Source organism: Serinus canaria, chromosome 5, assembly GCF_022539315.1.
Source record: "Serinus canaria isolate serCan28SL12 chromosome 5, serCan2020, whole genome shotgun sequence".
NCBI lineage: Eukaryota > Metazoa > Chordata > Aves > Passeriformes > Fringillidae > Serinus > Serinus canaria.
In genome coordinates this window covers 14,937,450-14,951,387 of record NC_066319.1, presented here as the reverse complement: position 1 = coordinate 14,951,387, position 13,938 = coordinate 14,937,450, and the positions used below count along the sequence as shown (strand labels likewise).

At 50.4% G+C, this 13,938-nt stretch overlaps 2 protein-coding genes across 3 annotated transcripts in view; one reads left to right on the top strand and one right to left on the bottom strand.

Moving 5' to 3' along the window:
* The window catches only part of CD81 (CD81 molecule), a 548,624-nt gene that overhangs the window by 467,428 nt on the left and 67,258 nt on the right, over positions 1-13,938 (top strand). The gene's annotated exons all lie outside the window — the stretch shown is intronic.
* On the bottom strand, positions 1,636-3,318 carry CDKN1C (cyclin dependent kinase inhibitor 1C). Of its 2 annotated transcripts, XM_050975684.1 has the most exons (3): positions 2,659-3,318; positions 2,443-2,569; positions 1,636-2,306 (listed from the first exon to the last, which is right to left on the bottom strand). In XM_050975684.1, exons 1-2 carry the CDS (start codon positions 3,107-3,109, stop codon positions 2,448-2,450), a joined length of 573 nt encoding a protein of 190 aa, XP_050831641.1. In that variant the 5' UTR covers positions 3,110-3,318; the 3' UTR covers positions 1,636-2,306; positions 2,443-2,447. The 2 variants fall into 2 exon arrangements, with proteins under 2 accessions (XP_050831641.1, XP_050831639.1); XM_050975682.1 differs by having other exon boundaries at positions 1,636-2,569.

Sequence of the window (13,938 nt, the reverse complement as noted above, 5' to 3'; positions counted from 1 at the left end):
CATTGCAAAAAGTCCTATTATTAGTTGCGGGCTGGGACAATGGAGGTCCCAAAGGCACCTGCTTTCATGAAAGCGAGAGAAAAGCCCATAAATCCTGGAGGATCCAGCTGCCTCACTCCGGGTATTGTTGGCTTTCATAAGGAAAGGGAAAAGCTATTTTTCTTTTCAAAGGGGGGGAAAATCGTATTGAGTCAGCGGCCACTGATGCGGGCGTGTAAAATAATCCCGTTCTGATTAAGCGATCATGGAGCTGGAGGTAATCAATGTTACTTTTACAGCCAGGAGCGTTTGGCGGCCGTGACAGCGGGGGGAGAGGTTGGGGGAAAAGGGGGGGGCAGAGAGGAGCGCTGTGACGGGGGAAGACGATGTGGGTAAACCTTGAGCCTTATTCACCCTGAACCTCATTCTCTCAGCTCCCTCCCCCCTCCGTGGAAGTGTATCATACAGAGATCAGAAAGCCAGGGAGTGACGCCCTCTCGGTCCGCCCCAGCTGCTGGATCCAGCGCGGGGAGGGTGCAGCATTTCAGAGGTGCCAAGTTGGGGAGTGGAATCGGAAAGGCATAAATCAGTCCAGTCAGTCCCCACGTCCTGGTCCTCCTCCCCATCTGTACTCTCCAGCATCCCAATCCTGCACCACCTGCAGCCAGCACCAGACCGCTCTGTCCCCCTTTCCCGGGCAGCGCGGGGCTGGGGTTCAGAGCAGGGCGTGCGCCCCGACCCCGCGGGGCTGCCTGAGGATGCCGCGGCTTTAACCTGCCCTCAGGTCACCGAGACGCGGTGATGCCGCAAAGTGCTGCTGCTGCGTGGCTATGATGGCACTGTCACCAAAGCACTGTCAAAATGCTGGCTGGGAGGGTTTATTTCGTTTCGTGGGAGGGTTTATTTCGTGTGAGTGTTGTTTTTTACGTCTTTCAGGGCGAGCTGAAACTGCCGCCTTTCCCAGAACTGTTGTGTGTTTGTCCTGTAAATCATTGCTGGGCAAGAGGTACCAGGAAGTGCTTCCCTGCAGTAGCCAGGGCTCTGGGCTCCGGGCTGGGGAGTGAGGGCCCGCGGCCGAAAGAGGGGGAGAGGGGGGAAGGTTTGCACAGCCTCGACAGGGGCGTCCCTCCCTGGGGGCCACGGCCCGCACGCACCAGTCACCCCCCGAGGCTGTCCCCAACAGAGGCAGGCAGCGGCCACAGCCACGACGCGGTGAGGGGGGGCGGCCCCGGGCCAGCCGGGCTCCTCCAGGGGGGCAGACACAGCCTCGGGAAGAAAGGGTGAACTGTTAAAAGTAACCATTACAGCGTGCCGAAAGGCGAAGGCAGGGTGTGATGAAGGGCGTGTGCTCCCCTCACGCTTGGTTAACTCCGGCAGTACTCAGGAGTTTGAACTTGTTTTTAAGGGAGAAGCCCTCCAGTCCCCTCCGGACCGCACGCCCGCTTTTCGCGGCGGGGCGCTGGGGGGGGGGGGAAGCGCGCTCCCTGCGGCGGGGGCGCGCACCGGGGGTACCCGGGCCCCGCGGCGAGGGAGGACCCCCTGCACCGAGAGACTCAGACGGGGCCGGGCTCCCCCGCCCAAGCCGCCGGGGCTGTCTCTGCCACCCCCCTCCCCCCGGACTTCCCCTCCAGCACACACCAAGCAGGCTTGCGGCCGTTTCCTTTTATTTAATTTTTTTTATTGAAGTTGTGGCATTATTTGCAATGGCAGTGGTACAGACCGGCTCAGGATCCATTGAAACAGATTTGTCTTCAAGTAAAGTCTAAAAAATATTTTGATTCATAGCTACATCTTGTGAATGCAAAAAAAAAAAAAAATTCCACTATAAAAATAAATTTACATTTTGTGAATAACAAAAGCAAATATAGTGCCCTTTGGCTTAACCAAAAGAAAAAAAAAAGACTATTGGATGTCAAAGTTATCCACGTTTCTGACATAAATAGAAAATATAAGTTAGTATAACTCTTAAAAAAAGTTTTGTACAAATATACACTTGTTTTTTTTAATTTTTCCTTTTTTTGCACTGAGAGCTCAGCAGAGATTAAACATTTCTTATAAATGACTTTTAAAGCTTTACACTTCTGGCCAGTGTACTCACATTAGGCATAATACATTTCTATACAGAACGTCATACATTGCACTGTTGTACGATAACACTGCTCCGTGCGCGGCCGGCGCTGCGGCTCCGCTCCAGCTCCCGCTGCCGGGCCGGGCGGGCACGGGGGGGTCCCGGCTCGCCGCGCCGCCCGCCCCGGCCCCCCGCGCCTCCGGGGCGTCGCGCCTCCCGTGGCGGCGCGCCTCTCCCGTGGGTGCAGTAGTGCAAAAGTCTGGAGAAGAACAAAAAAGAGGAGGGGGGGGAAAAAGTAAGCAAGGGAAAAATAATTGGTTGTGGTATAGGAAGTAAGAGGAGAGCGCAGCAGAAACCGCCTGGACAGCCTCGCCCGCTCCCGGGGCACGTCTTACCTGGCTCACCGGAGCCGCTTGCGAGGAGTCTGCTCAGCCGGCACGGCGGCGGGGGGCGGCGGGCAGCCGGTGGGGCGCTCCGCCGCCGCCTTGGGTTCCGCCGGCCTTTTTCTCCTCGCGAAGAAATCTGGATGGGGGACGGAGAGGAAAGAGGGGTCCGTCAGCCACTGCGGCGGGACGCCCCCCGTCCCCCGCGCTCCCCGGCTTCCCACGCACCTGTGATGCGGGCGGTCGGGCCCCTCCGGCGGAGCCGCATGCCGCGGCGGCGGGGCGCTGCGCGGTTCTCCCGGCTCAGGCGCCCCCCGGGCCCCTTGCCGGCGGCGGGCGGCGGCGGCGGGGAAGGGGGCGCCCGGACGAGGGGGACGCGGCACCGTCCCACCTGTAGAGTCTCCCGGTAGAAAGCGGGCACGGCGCCGGCCTCCACCTCCTCCCAGCGCAGGCGGCCGGGCCCCGGCAGCGGCGTGTCGGTTTGGAAGTTGTAGTCCCAGCGCCGCTGGTCGTCCTCCCCCATCTCCCGCAGGCGCTCCCGCAGCTCCCGGCCCAGCTCCTCGTGGTCCACCGGCCCGAAAAGGCTCCTGCAGACGGGGCTGCGGCCGTGCCCGACCAGGGCTCGCCGGGCCGAGAGGCGCTCCAGGGCGGCGGTGCCGGAGAGGTGCACGTTGGACATCGCCGCCGGGCCGGGAAGGCGTGGATGCCCCCCCGCCGCTCCTCTCCTCCCGTCCTGTCCCGTCCGCTCGCTCCCTCGCGCTCAGAGCGGCCGTGCCTCCCTCCTTTGAACCCCTGCCCCCGGCCGCTGCCTTTTAAACCCCGCTCCCCGCGAGTGCGAGCAAAACACCATTAGCATAATAGTGTTTCCCTGCCGCCGGCCCGCCGCGATTGGCGGGCCCCCCCCCCCGCCGCCCCCCGGCCCCCGGCGGCAGCGCTCCTGCCCGCGCCCTCCATTGGCTGCGCCGGGCAGCGCCGCGCCGCCGCCGGCCGCATTGGCCCGCACTGGCCCGGCCCGGCCCCGCCGCGGACCGGGGGGGGCGGCCCCGGCGCTAGCCCGGCCCCGGAGGGCGGCTGCCGCGCTCCCCGCCCGCTGCCGGCCCCCGCTCCCTTTGTCTGCCGCCGGCCGCAGCTCCAACGCTGCTTCCAAGCCGGCGACGTTCGGGGTTGTTTTTTCCCCCGCTCCGTGTTGCCTTTTCCGCGTGAAGAGTGCGTGTGGGAGTGTTTTTACTATTATTTTGGTTGAGATTTTTTTACTTTTCCTCCTCGAGGAGTGTCGCCAGTTTTTTCAGCATCCGTGGAGCGCGGGGGCTTGGGGCGGGGGAGGTGATGCGTGTGGAGGAAAACGGGATCGTTTCTTGCTCGGAGACTTTTATTACACTGCTGCAAAACAAAGCGAGATGCTTGCAGATTTCAAAACAAGCTGAAGGCTATTTTTAAAAATAGGGCTTCTCAGCTGCATGGAAGTAATAACTTGCAGCCTTAGTGAATAGAAGTACATGAAAACCACAGCATTTTCCTCTCCTGACTTTAAAACCCACATAATACGTGTTTGTTCACTGCAGATGAACTAATCTTGCTATTGTGTTGCCAGGGATCAGCTGGCTTGTGCTTTACATTTTCTGCAGGTCACTGCAATCATTGCCTTTTGTTGTTCTGGGATGGAGGAGTATGAAAGGAAAAGAAGGGGGAGCATAATTGACACCGTGCTAAAATTGGTCCCAGAACATCATCACAGTGTTGATGCGCGTCTCAGAGGGTCATCGTGGCAATGATTTTTTCATCTGCAGACAACAAGGGGAAAGAAGAACCTCTTCCAGCAGTGTCTTTGGGGACCCCCTCACTCATGTCCCTATGGCTCTTGCCTTTGGGAAGTTCAAACCCTTGAGCAAAGACAACCTGGATGGTTTTATTTCCTAGAGGGAATAAAATTAATATTAATTCCTAGGATGTGCTGGCTCTGCAGAGACTGCCCCAGATGCCTGCTTGCTGCAAGGCTGGAGGAGTTGCAGCTTTAGCCCCCTTAGGGCAATGGTGCCCACAGGTAAATCTGCTTCAAGAAGAGAGGCATTTGCCTTTGCATCCCTAGGAAGGCCTTGCCAGGTGCACCAAAGTGAGTCCATGGTGTTTCCACATTTATTCCACCTCTGTGACAGAGCAGCCCTCCAGCAGTGCTGGGGGCCCTCACTCCTGCACTTGCAATGCCAGTGAGGAGCTTGTGGCAGCTGGGACAGCCCTTGTCATTTCCCAGGTGCTGCACCTTCAGTGGTGCTTCCAAAGTCTGCCCGCCCCAGGAGGTACCAGCAGTGCCCATGGGTTTGGATCCATGCACCTGCGGTTGGCTGCTGCTGGCAGAGAGAATGTTGGAGCCTGGCTCACTGCACAGGAAGGATCTATCCATGCTCAGGCTGCTGAGCAGTGAGATGCCATGACAGGTTTGATTCCCTGAAGTCATTTCCTGATGTTTGTGAGGACAGGTGGGGTGTTCGGTGGGGAGTGTCTGTAGCTTGGTGATGGAGAGAAGAAGATGCAGCAAGAGCCTTCAGGGTGCAGATCCCCACTTGTTTCCTGGGCTGGCATGGAGTCACACCTGGCAGAAGATTTTGCTGACCAGCGGTACAGACAGACCACTTTCATTTCCCTAATGGTGACAGCACTGGTGTTTTAAGATATGTGAGGACTTTTTTCTTTTAAAGATGCTTGTTCAGATGAGATTCTTGCTCTTAACAGCCATTCTCAGTCTCCTAGGTAAGCTGGACAACCTACCCATGTGGCTGCTTTAGGTAATATTACTTCACTGTCCTTTCCATCCCAAAATGGCCCTTGAAGATGGCCATAAGGAGGTCTCTTGGCCCCAAGGTTATAACTTAGGGAGCAGGTCATGAAAAGTTCCTCATCACTAAGAGCACACCATTTTAAAAAGCAGGAGGTGCACATCATTTAGGCACAGGTTCAGCCAGGAGAGGAGGTGTGGTTCTCACAAACTGGGATGATTGGAGAACATGGCATGGTGTTCACCTGGGGGACTTCTCTCAGCAGCCCTCAAATGCATCTCTCAGGATATAGGTTGGGGTGGTTCTAGGAATAAATGTGCTGTGCAAAAAAATAATTTGAGGTCCTCAAGAAACCTGCTGGAAAAGTGCCCTCTATTCAAGACTCGAGCCAAAGGCAATGGCCAGGTCCCTGCAGACAGGAGCTCTTTGTGAGGAGTCCTCGCGAGCCTGCTGCCGTCCTCCCCCCGTGCCAGCAAGGCCAGCGACCGCCCTTCCTGTGTTCTGCCTCCTCGATTTTAGACTTTCCTGCCATGAAAGCTGCACCAGCAAGATCCCCTGCTATTTGCAAGGTGTGGGCGCGCCCTCTGCAAAATCCACGTCGTTGTCCTTCCAAACCCTTCCCGGAGGTTAGCCAATATTTACGCAGTGCTTGAGGGAGGCAAGGAACGACGGTTTCAACGTTCAGGAGTTGCCTTGTGTGAGGCCACTTCACCTTCCAACTCACCTGGGAGGTAAAGCAGGTCAGGTTTGAGATTACCACCCCTGGTTTTTTTTTAGTTCAGCTTCCTCACTGTTAATGCTCCCTTAATCTTCTGACTCGATTTTTTTGTCCCACTATACATTTAGGTTTTAAGGTGGTGGTGACAGTCCTGGTCACTTTCTGCTCACAAGTTCTAGCACTGTTTGTTTTTCTTTTTTGTGTGGAGATAGAGAGGATCCAGCCCATTTGAGGAGGAAGTACTGTAACTGTGAGAGATGTTTTTAATTTAGTGGATCTGTGAACTCTCAGGCCAGAGGGGTAGGTTATGATCCTCTAAACCAGCAGTTTACCTACCATGAGCCACAAATTCTTACCCAAGGGCTCCTACCACCAAGCCTATTAGCTTCTTTAGAAATTCCTGCTCCAGAACACTGAGCAGAGTAATTACTGCTATGGTTAGAACAATGCCCCATGAGAATTAAACGTTTTTGCTCAAAATATCCAAGTCATATCTGCTTATGTCAGGAAAAATAATGACTTTAACTAGTGTGTATCCCTGCTGGCTGCTCTGTTTCAAAAGGGTGAGGGGAGGGAAAAGCAAACTCCTTTATGGCCTGTGCACCTTGCAATAGGATTGCAGTTGCAGGAGGTTTATTGCATTTGACTATTTCTGTTTGGAAAGGGTCCAGGTTGACTGTCAGAGCCAGGGCTGAGTCTGATGGCTTGGCAGATAGGGGAAGAGAGGTCCTTGCACTGTAAGCTGAGCAAGGAGTAACCAAGGAGATTTGATAAGAAGTTATGGAGGTAACAAAAGAGAGATTCTCGGTGCTGTCATTCAGATGGGGCTGGCTGTTGTGCAACTCCAGGTTAACTTATTCAGAAGAGAGGGCTTAGTGGGATGCTTATATATAGAGGCAAACAGTCCCCATGACGTGGTGCCATGGAGGAGCACTCCTCTGTCTTTTGGCAAGTCTGGGAGTGAACTTCTCCTGCAGGGATTGTCCTCAGCATGCTGCCAGACAAGCAGACCTGTTGTTGGGCCCCTGAGGCTGCAAGATTTGTGCTTTGCTCTCTTCTCATTTCCTTTAGCACACGGTTATTATCTACGCTCAGCAATGTTTAACTCAAGATTCTTCAGTTGTTGTGTGATCTACATGTGATTGCTTCATTTCAGAATGTGCTATATCCCATAATTGCTTTCGCAGAGGCACAGACCAATAGACACTGGCACTTTATCTCCTTTGCACGTCTCTTTTATTAAGCATTGGATCATAAGCAATTTGCATTTATACCAGTGGCAATTTTGCTTGGTACTTTGGAATCCTGCTTAAATAAACTGATTACAATTAAGGTTCAAGTTAGGACAGACTGCTTAATCTCTTCACCGAGGCTTTTCTACCACCAAAGTGACAATTCAAATTATTCAAACTGGTATAGCCTCAGAATTTTCCATTTCTTGACAAGGTCATAAAGTGTCAAATTATTAGATTTGATAGCTGGGCAAAACCATACTATTACAGGTGTTAAAATGGGTAAAGGAAATCTGAGCAGAGCCCTGGAAAAATTCTGGCAGCTTTAATTGAGTTTGAATTGCTTTTTGTCATGTTCTCAAAAAAAAAAAAAAAAAAGCATAAGCTAATATCTCAGACAAAAAAAAATTGCTTAATTTAATTTAATTTCCTTTAATTATTCTTTTTATTATGCCTTCTGTTCTTGGTTGTTAAAAGAAGAGCCAGCCTTGCTGTCCAGCTGCTGTGCATCATTAGGGTAGCACAAAGGTAGCAGTGAATTTAGCCTAATCTATTGATGGACCTGCCAGTGCACCAGGGGCCATTGCATTCTCTCTTCACACTCCTCTTTGCTCTTGCCATCATGTTGTTTTACTAGATGAACTCCACTCGCCATCTGGCTCTTCATCCTGACTGGGAGCCTGGCTCGTTTGCAGGATGCTGTTATCTGGGAAAGCAGGCTGGCAATGGCAGTACCAAGCAGCACTTTGAGCTCGCAGTACGTACCTGTTGAGGGTGGCTCTTTTTTGCTTGCTGTGTCGTGATATTTTAGCAGTAGTTAAATGCTCCATTTATTTATATTCGCCGCTTTTCTGTTGGTGTAATTGCTGTCAAAGTCATGCTCTACGCTCACAGGTCCTGTTCATTGCCACTCTTTGCATTGAACTAGAGGTTTGCCTTTTGCTTGTTTTGACATTCCCCTCGCCTTTCATCTTGATCCATGGTAATATTATTTTTGGAATAGCTTTTCATAGGTTATTTCTACTTTATGTAGGGGGAGGTAGTGGTGAAGGGGCCATTACGGAGGTTTTATTTTTGGTTTCATGTTTCTTAAGTAAAGAGGTTTTTTACTGCCGGTAGTCTAGTCCTGAAGGAGATCCTTCATGGCCTGGGCTGTTGCAGAGGGGAGTTGCCTGGTCCCCAAGCAAACCCAAGAGCAGTGGTAAGTGCATCAGAGGCATCTTTACATGCCTAGAGGGAATAAAACCTACAGAGTATGAAAAAACTCCCCAAAGCCCTAGAAACGTCTTGAAATCTGGCTGTGAAAGCAACACACACCCGAGAAGTGGAGGCTGTCTAAAGAAAGCTGACGACGAAGACCTTAAAAACAGTGTGAAGGGAGAGTTAAACGAGCCCAAGTTTTGCTCGCCCCAGTCCTTGCGGCGCTGGCGGAAAACCGAGCGGGGCGAGCCGCGTTTGGTCTCGGGCGGTGCCGGCCCCTCGTCACTCCCCGTTCCGCGGGTCCCTGCCGCCGGTCCCATCCATCGCGAGCCCCGGCGCGGCGCGGAGCCGGGGATGCGGCGATACGCGGGGCAATGGTGCCCTCTAATGTCGGCCCTGCCACCATCCTCGCTCTGCCCGCGGCCTCCGCACCTTCCCCGCAGTGCCAGCCCCGCTCCGCCCGCAGCACCCCGAGCACACCTCGCCCCCGCACCTTCCCCGCACTGCCAGCCCTGCTCTGCCCGCAGCACCGCTGCCTTGTCTGTGCCTTCTCCTTCCGTCCAGCCCCGGAGGTCTCTGCCACCAGGGGACTTGAGGTGCTGTTTGCCTCCTAAGGGGCTCCGGGCTGGGCTGTGCCTGGTATCAGGCTCTCTGCTTCCCCACAGAGATCCCTCAGGGCACAGTTTGCTGGGGGCACTGCTCTGCAGACTCTAGCCTGCAGACAGCCCTGGGCAGCTTTGGGAGAGCAGGTTTTGGAAAAGTGCAGATTTTAACTCCATAGGGTGTGCACAGTGCTTCTAGAGTAAGGAAATACATTGTAGCTGTAATAACCATCCTAAAGGTTCCTGAGGTTGCTCCAAGTTTGTACCATTCTTTGGCAAGACTTGTGAACAGAAGAATACACTCACTTTATTTTGTGAGAAATTAGGGTTGTGGTGTGACTTGGCTATCGTAGACTCATAGAATGGCTTGCTTTGCAAAGGACATCCAATCTCCCTGCCACGAGCAGGAACACCTTCCACTAGAACAGGTTGCTCAGAGCCCCATGCAACCAGGCCTTGAACATTTCTAGGGATGGGGCATCCCCCATGTCTCTGGGTGAAATGTACCAGTGTCTCACCACCCTCACAGCAAAGAATTTCTTCCTAATATCGATCCTAAATCTTTTGGTTTAAAACCATTAGCCCTGGTTCTGTCATTGCCACTTCTCAAATATGACAGATGTGACTTAGCTCAGGGGCAGCTCTAACCCTGGCAATCCAAGAGAAGCAGATACAGTTGTAGAGGATGCAGAGCTTGAGACACTTGTCCGGCTTCATGGAGGCCTGGCATGTCTCAAGGAGCCCCAGGAGTTTTGTTTCTTTTACGTTTTCCTGCGGCGCCTTCCCTCTCTAGGAGTGGTTGGCAAAGCAGTGCAGCGCTGTGGGATCTGGCTGTTCCTTCTCTTGCACCCCAGGCTGGATTCCCTCTTCTTATCTGCCTCTCCTTCAGGGCTTGCTCCCTCCATTCCGTGTGATGGGCTGTTGAGATATCCTGCAGTGACGCAGCACGATGAGATCATCATTCCTCCCTCCTCACCCCCCGGCTTCTTGTTTGTAATCTTTGATTAATTTATCTTCTTGCCTACGGCTTTAAATTTGCTTTTAGGGTAATAACTTTCTGAAGACACAGCATTAAAATTTTATTTTTTTCTTAATCTTGGAAAGCGATCACTTTATAATCTCTCTGCTAGAATCACAGCATTAATTTTGCTGCAAGCATTGAACGTGGACCAAACATCACCAAGCCAGTGGTGAACCTGCAGAGGGGTTCAAAGAACTCCCTTGGGGTAGTCCATCATGTTTAACTTGCAGTTTAACCATAAAAGGGCTGCCATGCCCACAATCAGGTATGTATTCCTACAGAGTGAGGAGTTAATTGTACCTGGCTGCAGCAACACTCCACGAGCACATTTATACAATGCAGAGCAATTAGTGCTGTGCCTCATTGCTGGGAGCTCAGCCTGTGTTATATATACATATATATATATATATATATAGATATAGAATAGATACACACACACACACACATATATATACACACACATATATACATATATATATACATATACATATATACATATATATATATACACATATATAAATATATATATATATATATGGGGCAGCGGGCAGCATTAAGGGATTTGTATGGATTTGTATGTGCCATGCACAGCAGCACTCAGCACAAATCCCACTAGCCTTCAGCCTCCTGCAGATCCGAAGAGAAAACAAGTGCCATGTCCCCTAGCAGGGCAGAAGAGGTGGAAGACCACAGGTAGCACTGGCCCAAAGGCTTTCTAATGGCTTGCACTACACCCACTGACACAGCTAATTCTTAATGAGGCAGTTCTTGAGCTTTGGACAGAGGCTGGAAGGACGTGTTACCTGAGATCATGGCTGGAAATGTTACTAAATACTCTGATTACATGTGATTGTAATGTCCCTTGGTAGATGGTGGAGGCCAGGAGAAAGTCAAGTTTTTTCCTGTGCTGTGACCAGGTTGAAAAATCATCAGGTTGTGCTGTAGCCTTTCAAGTTTTCTCTTAGCAGCTGCTCTGAAACTTCTTTCAGGAGTTATTGCTAAAACAAGCATGTAGGGCAATGAGCTCCAGGTGCCCAGCTCTGTTTCAGCTAGGATGACTTTTGGACTTTGGACAGGAGAATCAGGCACAAAGAGATAAATTTCTACCTGAGTTTCTCAATTAAACTTTAATTCCATGAAGATGCAATTAAAACCACACCCTGATGCTGTGCAAGGTAATAGATATCTCAGTGGTGCTCAGTGAGCGTGCACGTGAGGGCATTTCAAAATGACATGCTACAAATTCTTCTGGAGACACATTCTCAAATATAGTCATGACCAAACAGGTCTGAAACAAATGTTTTCCTAACAGTAAAAACAGAAGAGGAGCTGGATGAAAGATTTGAAAGTTAAATCCTGGCAGCATGGAAATCAGAGGCAAAATTCCCAGTGAATTGGGGTCATGGTTTCAGTCTAAAGCCAAGTAATCCAGATCCTGTACTTCTCAAAGTAAAAATGAGTCAGCTGGTCATTGTTGGTATTCAAAGAGAAAACAGAAACCAGGTGAAATCATTTAAGCTGACAGTGGCCAAATGGTTGTGAGTTTGCTCTGGAAGGAAATAAATACATCTGGAGGTGTTATGTTTACAGAATCTCATTGCTTTCTGGATCAAATGCACTTGCTTTGCAGATGGAAGAATGGCTTCTTTGGTTTTTTTTTTTCCTCCCTTTTTAACCACCAGGCTGCAACTTTAATCTGGAGTCTTTTCTTTTCGTGCACTGCAGCCACTAAACAAGATTTGTCTGTGACCTGCCCTGGCAGTCCTGCAGCTTCTGAGAGCACTCCAGTGGGATTTGTGGTGGTTGTTGCTTCACCTGTGCAGAGATGGCTGAAATTGGCAATTTGATTGATGAGGCTTAGAAGGAATATAACCCACTACTCCTCTGGTGGTACTGGGCAATAAATAAAAGGAATAAATCCTTATTGTTTTGAAGGTGGTGAGGAGAAGGGCTGGGCAGACCTGCTGAGTAGATTGGTGTCAGTTTTAACAGGAGCCTTCAGGACCCAGTCAAGTTGGGAAGTTGGGGAATCACTTCCCAGCACTCTACCTGGGGCAGTTTTACAGAGCTAGTCTAAAAATTTGTAAAACTTGCTTGATTTCTGCATTGTGAGCCTGTGATCATTTGAGGGACAAGCTTTAAAAAGTATTTTGAAATCCTTTTAAAAAATAAATAGCTCTTAGGGATTTTGTCTTGGGAAAATTTGTGTGCCCCCTCATGTCCTGATGCCAGGGTTGGATCCTAACAGTGTGCCAAGTCTGCTCTGATTCTTTACAAAGAGAGATAAATTTAATTCACAGGTCCTGCTGTTGTTCCAAAATAATTTTGAGGAACTGTTATAAGAAATGTGCTTTCAAGAGGGAACAATTGAGTATGTTTGGTGTTTTCTTGTGACAGACATACCTGCAACATGTTAGAAATCCATCCTCATTGTTTGCTCAGAGGGAAGGCCAGGCCTATAGAGGTTGAAATTGGAAAGAAGAGAATCAAATGGTACCATGCAGGTTCTGGCTTCTTACAGCAAAATTTCAGATATGTTTGAAGTGGAACTTAATTATATGATAGAGTAGATTGAGCCTAAAGATGTGTCTTCTAAACTTTTCCACTCTCATCTATCTGTCCATGCTGGAGTTGCATTCAGTGTTCAACACTGGTTTTGCTTGAAAATTTTCCCCAAACCACTGTGAGGATTCCTCATGTCCCACTCAAGAACCTTAGTGTGTTCCCCCTACAATCTCAGTGCTGAGGAGTCCATGAGGAATTCCCACTTCCAGGAAAGGTGATTTGATTTCATTTGTCTCAGGTAAATTCAAGCACAAATTGTATGGGCAGGCCAGGAGGAAACAGTGAAGCATCTCCAAAGCCTTCTGGTGGTTTGAACAAAAACCCCAGCATTTGTAGGGCTGTCATTCTTCTTGTATTTCTAACTAAAATCAAGACTGTAATTGTTCTCCCCAAGCAGCCGTGGCTACAGCCTTTATTGCTGATGCAGGGAGTGCACACCTAGCTGGCAGAGAGGACTCCTCCAAGGGCTTGTGTCCTCCAGATCTTTAAAAACTTTGGTTTTCCTGCTGAGTTGACTGATACACAGGGGTACATGCTCTGCTCCAATTTGCAGCAGTCTGAGCTCCGGATTTGCTCTGACTTTACATTCAAGCCTTCATCTGAAACGAGGTGTTTTACTTAGAGGAAGAAGAACAAGAACCTTGGATGAAGCTCTGTGAGTAATTTAGAGCCCAGATCAGTCAGGGGCTGTGAAGCCGTGTTTGCACATTTCACCATTTCTGAGCTGCTGATAAATCCAGCCTACATGGCTCTGGATATCTTTGCTCTCTTCCAGCTGTAGGCAGCAAATCTCTGCAACAAAGGTTTATCCCCCACTCTCGTAGGGGTTGGTGCCATGGGGTCAGCTGTCCTCTTTCCACTCCTGGTAGGTTGGTTTGGTGCAAGGCTGGGAGAGGAAATGTCTCCCCTGGCCCTGAACTAGTAAGGATTTGTCTCAGCTTGTAGCCCAGACCCCTTCTGTGCAGGGGAGCTGTCTCTGGGATGTGCAGGTTTGGCAGACACATGCTTTGCCCTTTCCTCCTCGCTCTGTTCAGAAATGTGCACTTGCAGGAGCGCTGGATACACACCCGTGTTTTGTTTGTGCTTTGCTGGAAGGCTGAATGACAGAGAGATTCTTGTTACATTGTGTTGCTGGTGGTCTCCTGAATGCTTGAGATTTATAAATCAGGCAATTGTTTGATTCTGACACAGGAAAATGTTTCGGTAAAGGCAGAAGGCTTGAGAGTAGTTGAAAATGTCTGGGACTCCCATTGTGTGGAGAATGTTATGTGTGCAGAGGAAATCTGCAGCATTCCTACAGCAAACCACAACAAGAAGCTCCATACAGCCCCAATCAGTCGCAATTCTCATATAAATTATAATGGCCTAAATGTTATTTAAATGATAAACAGCTTTTGCA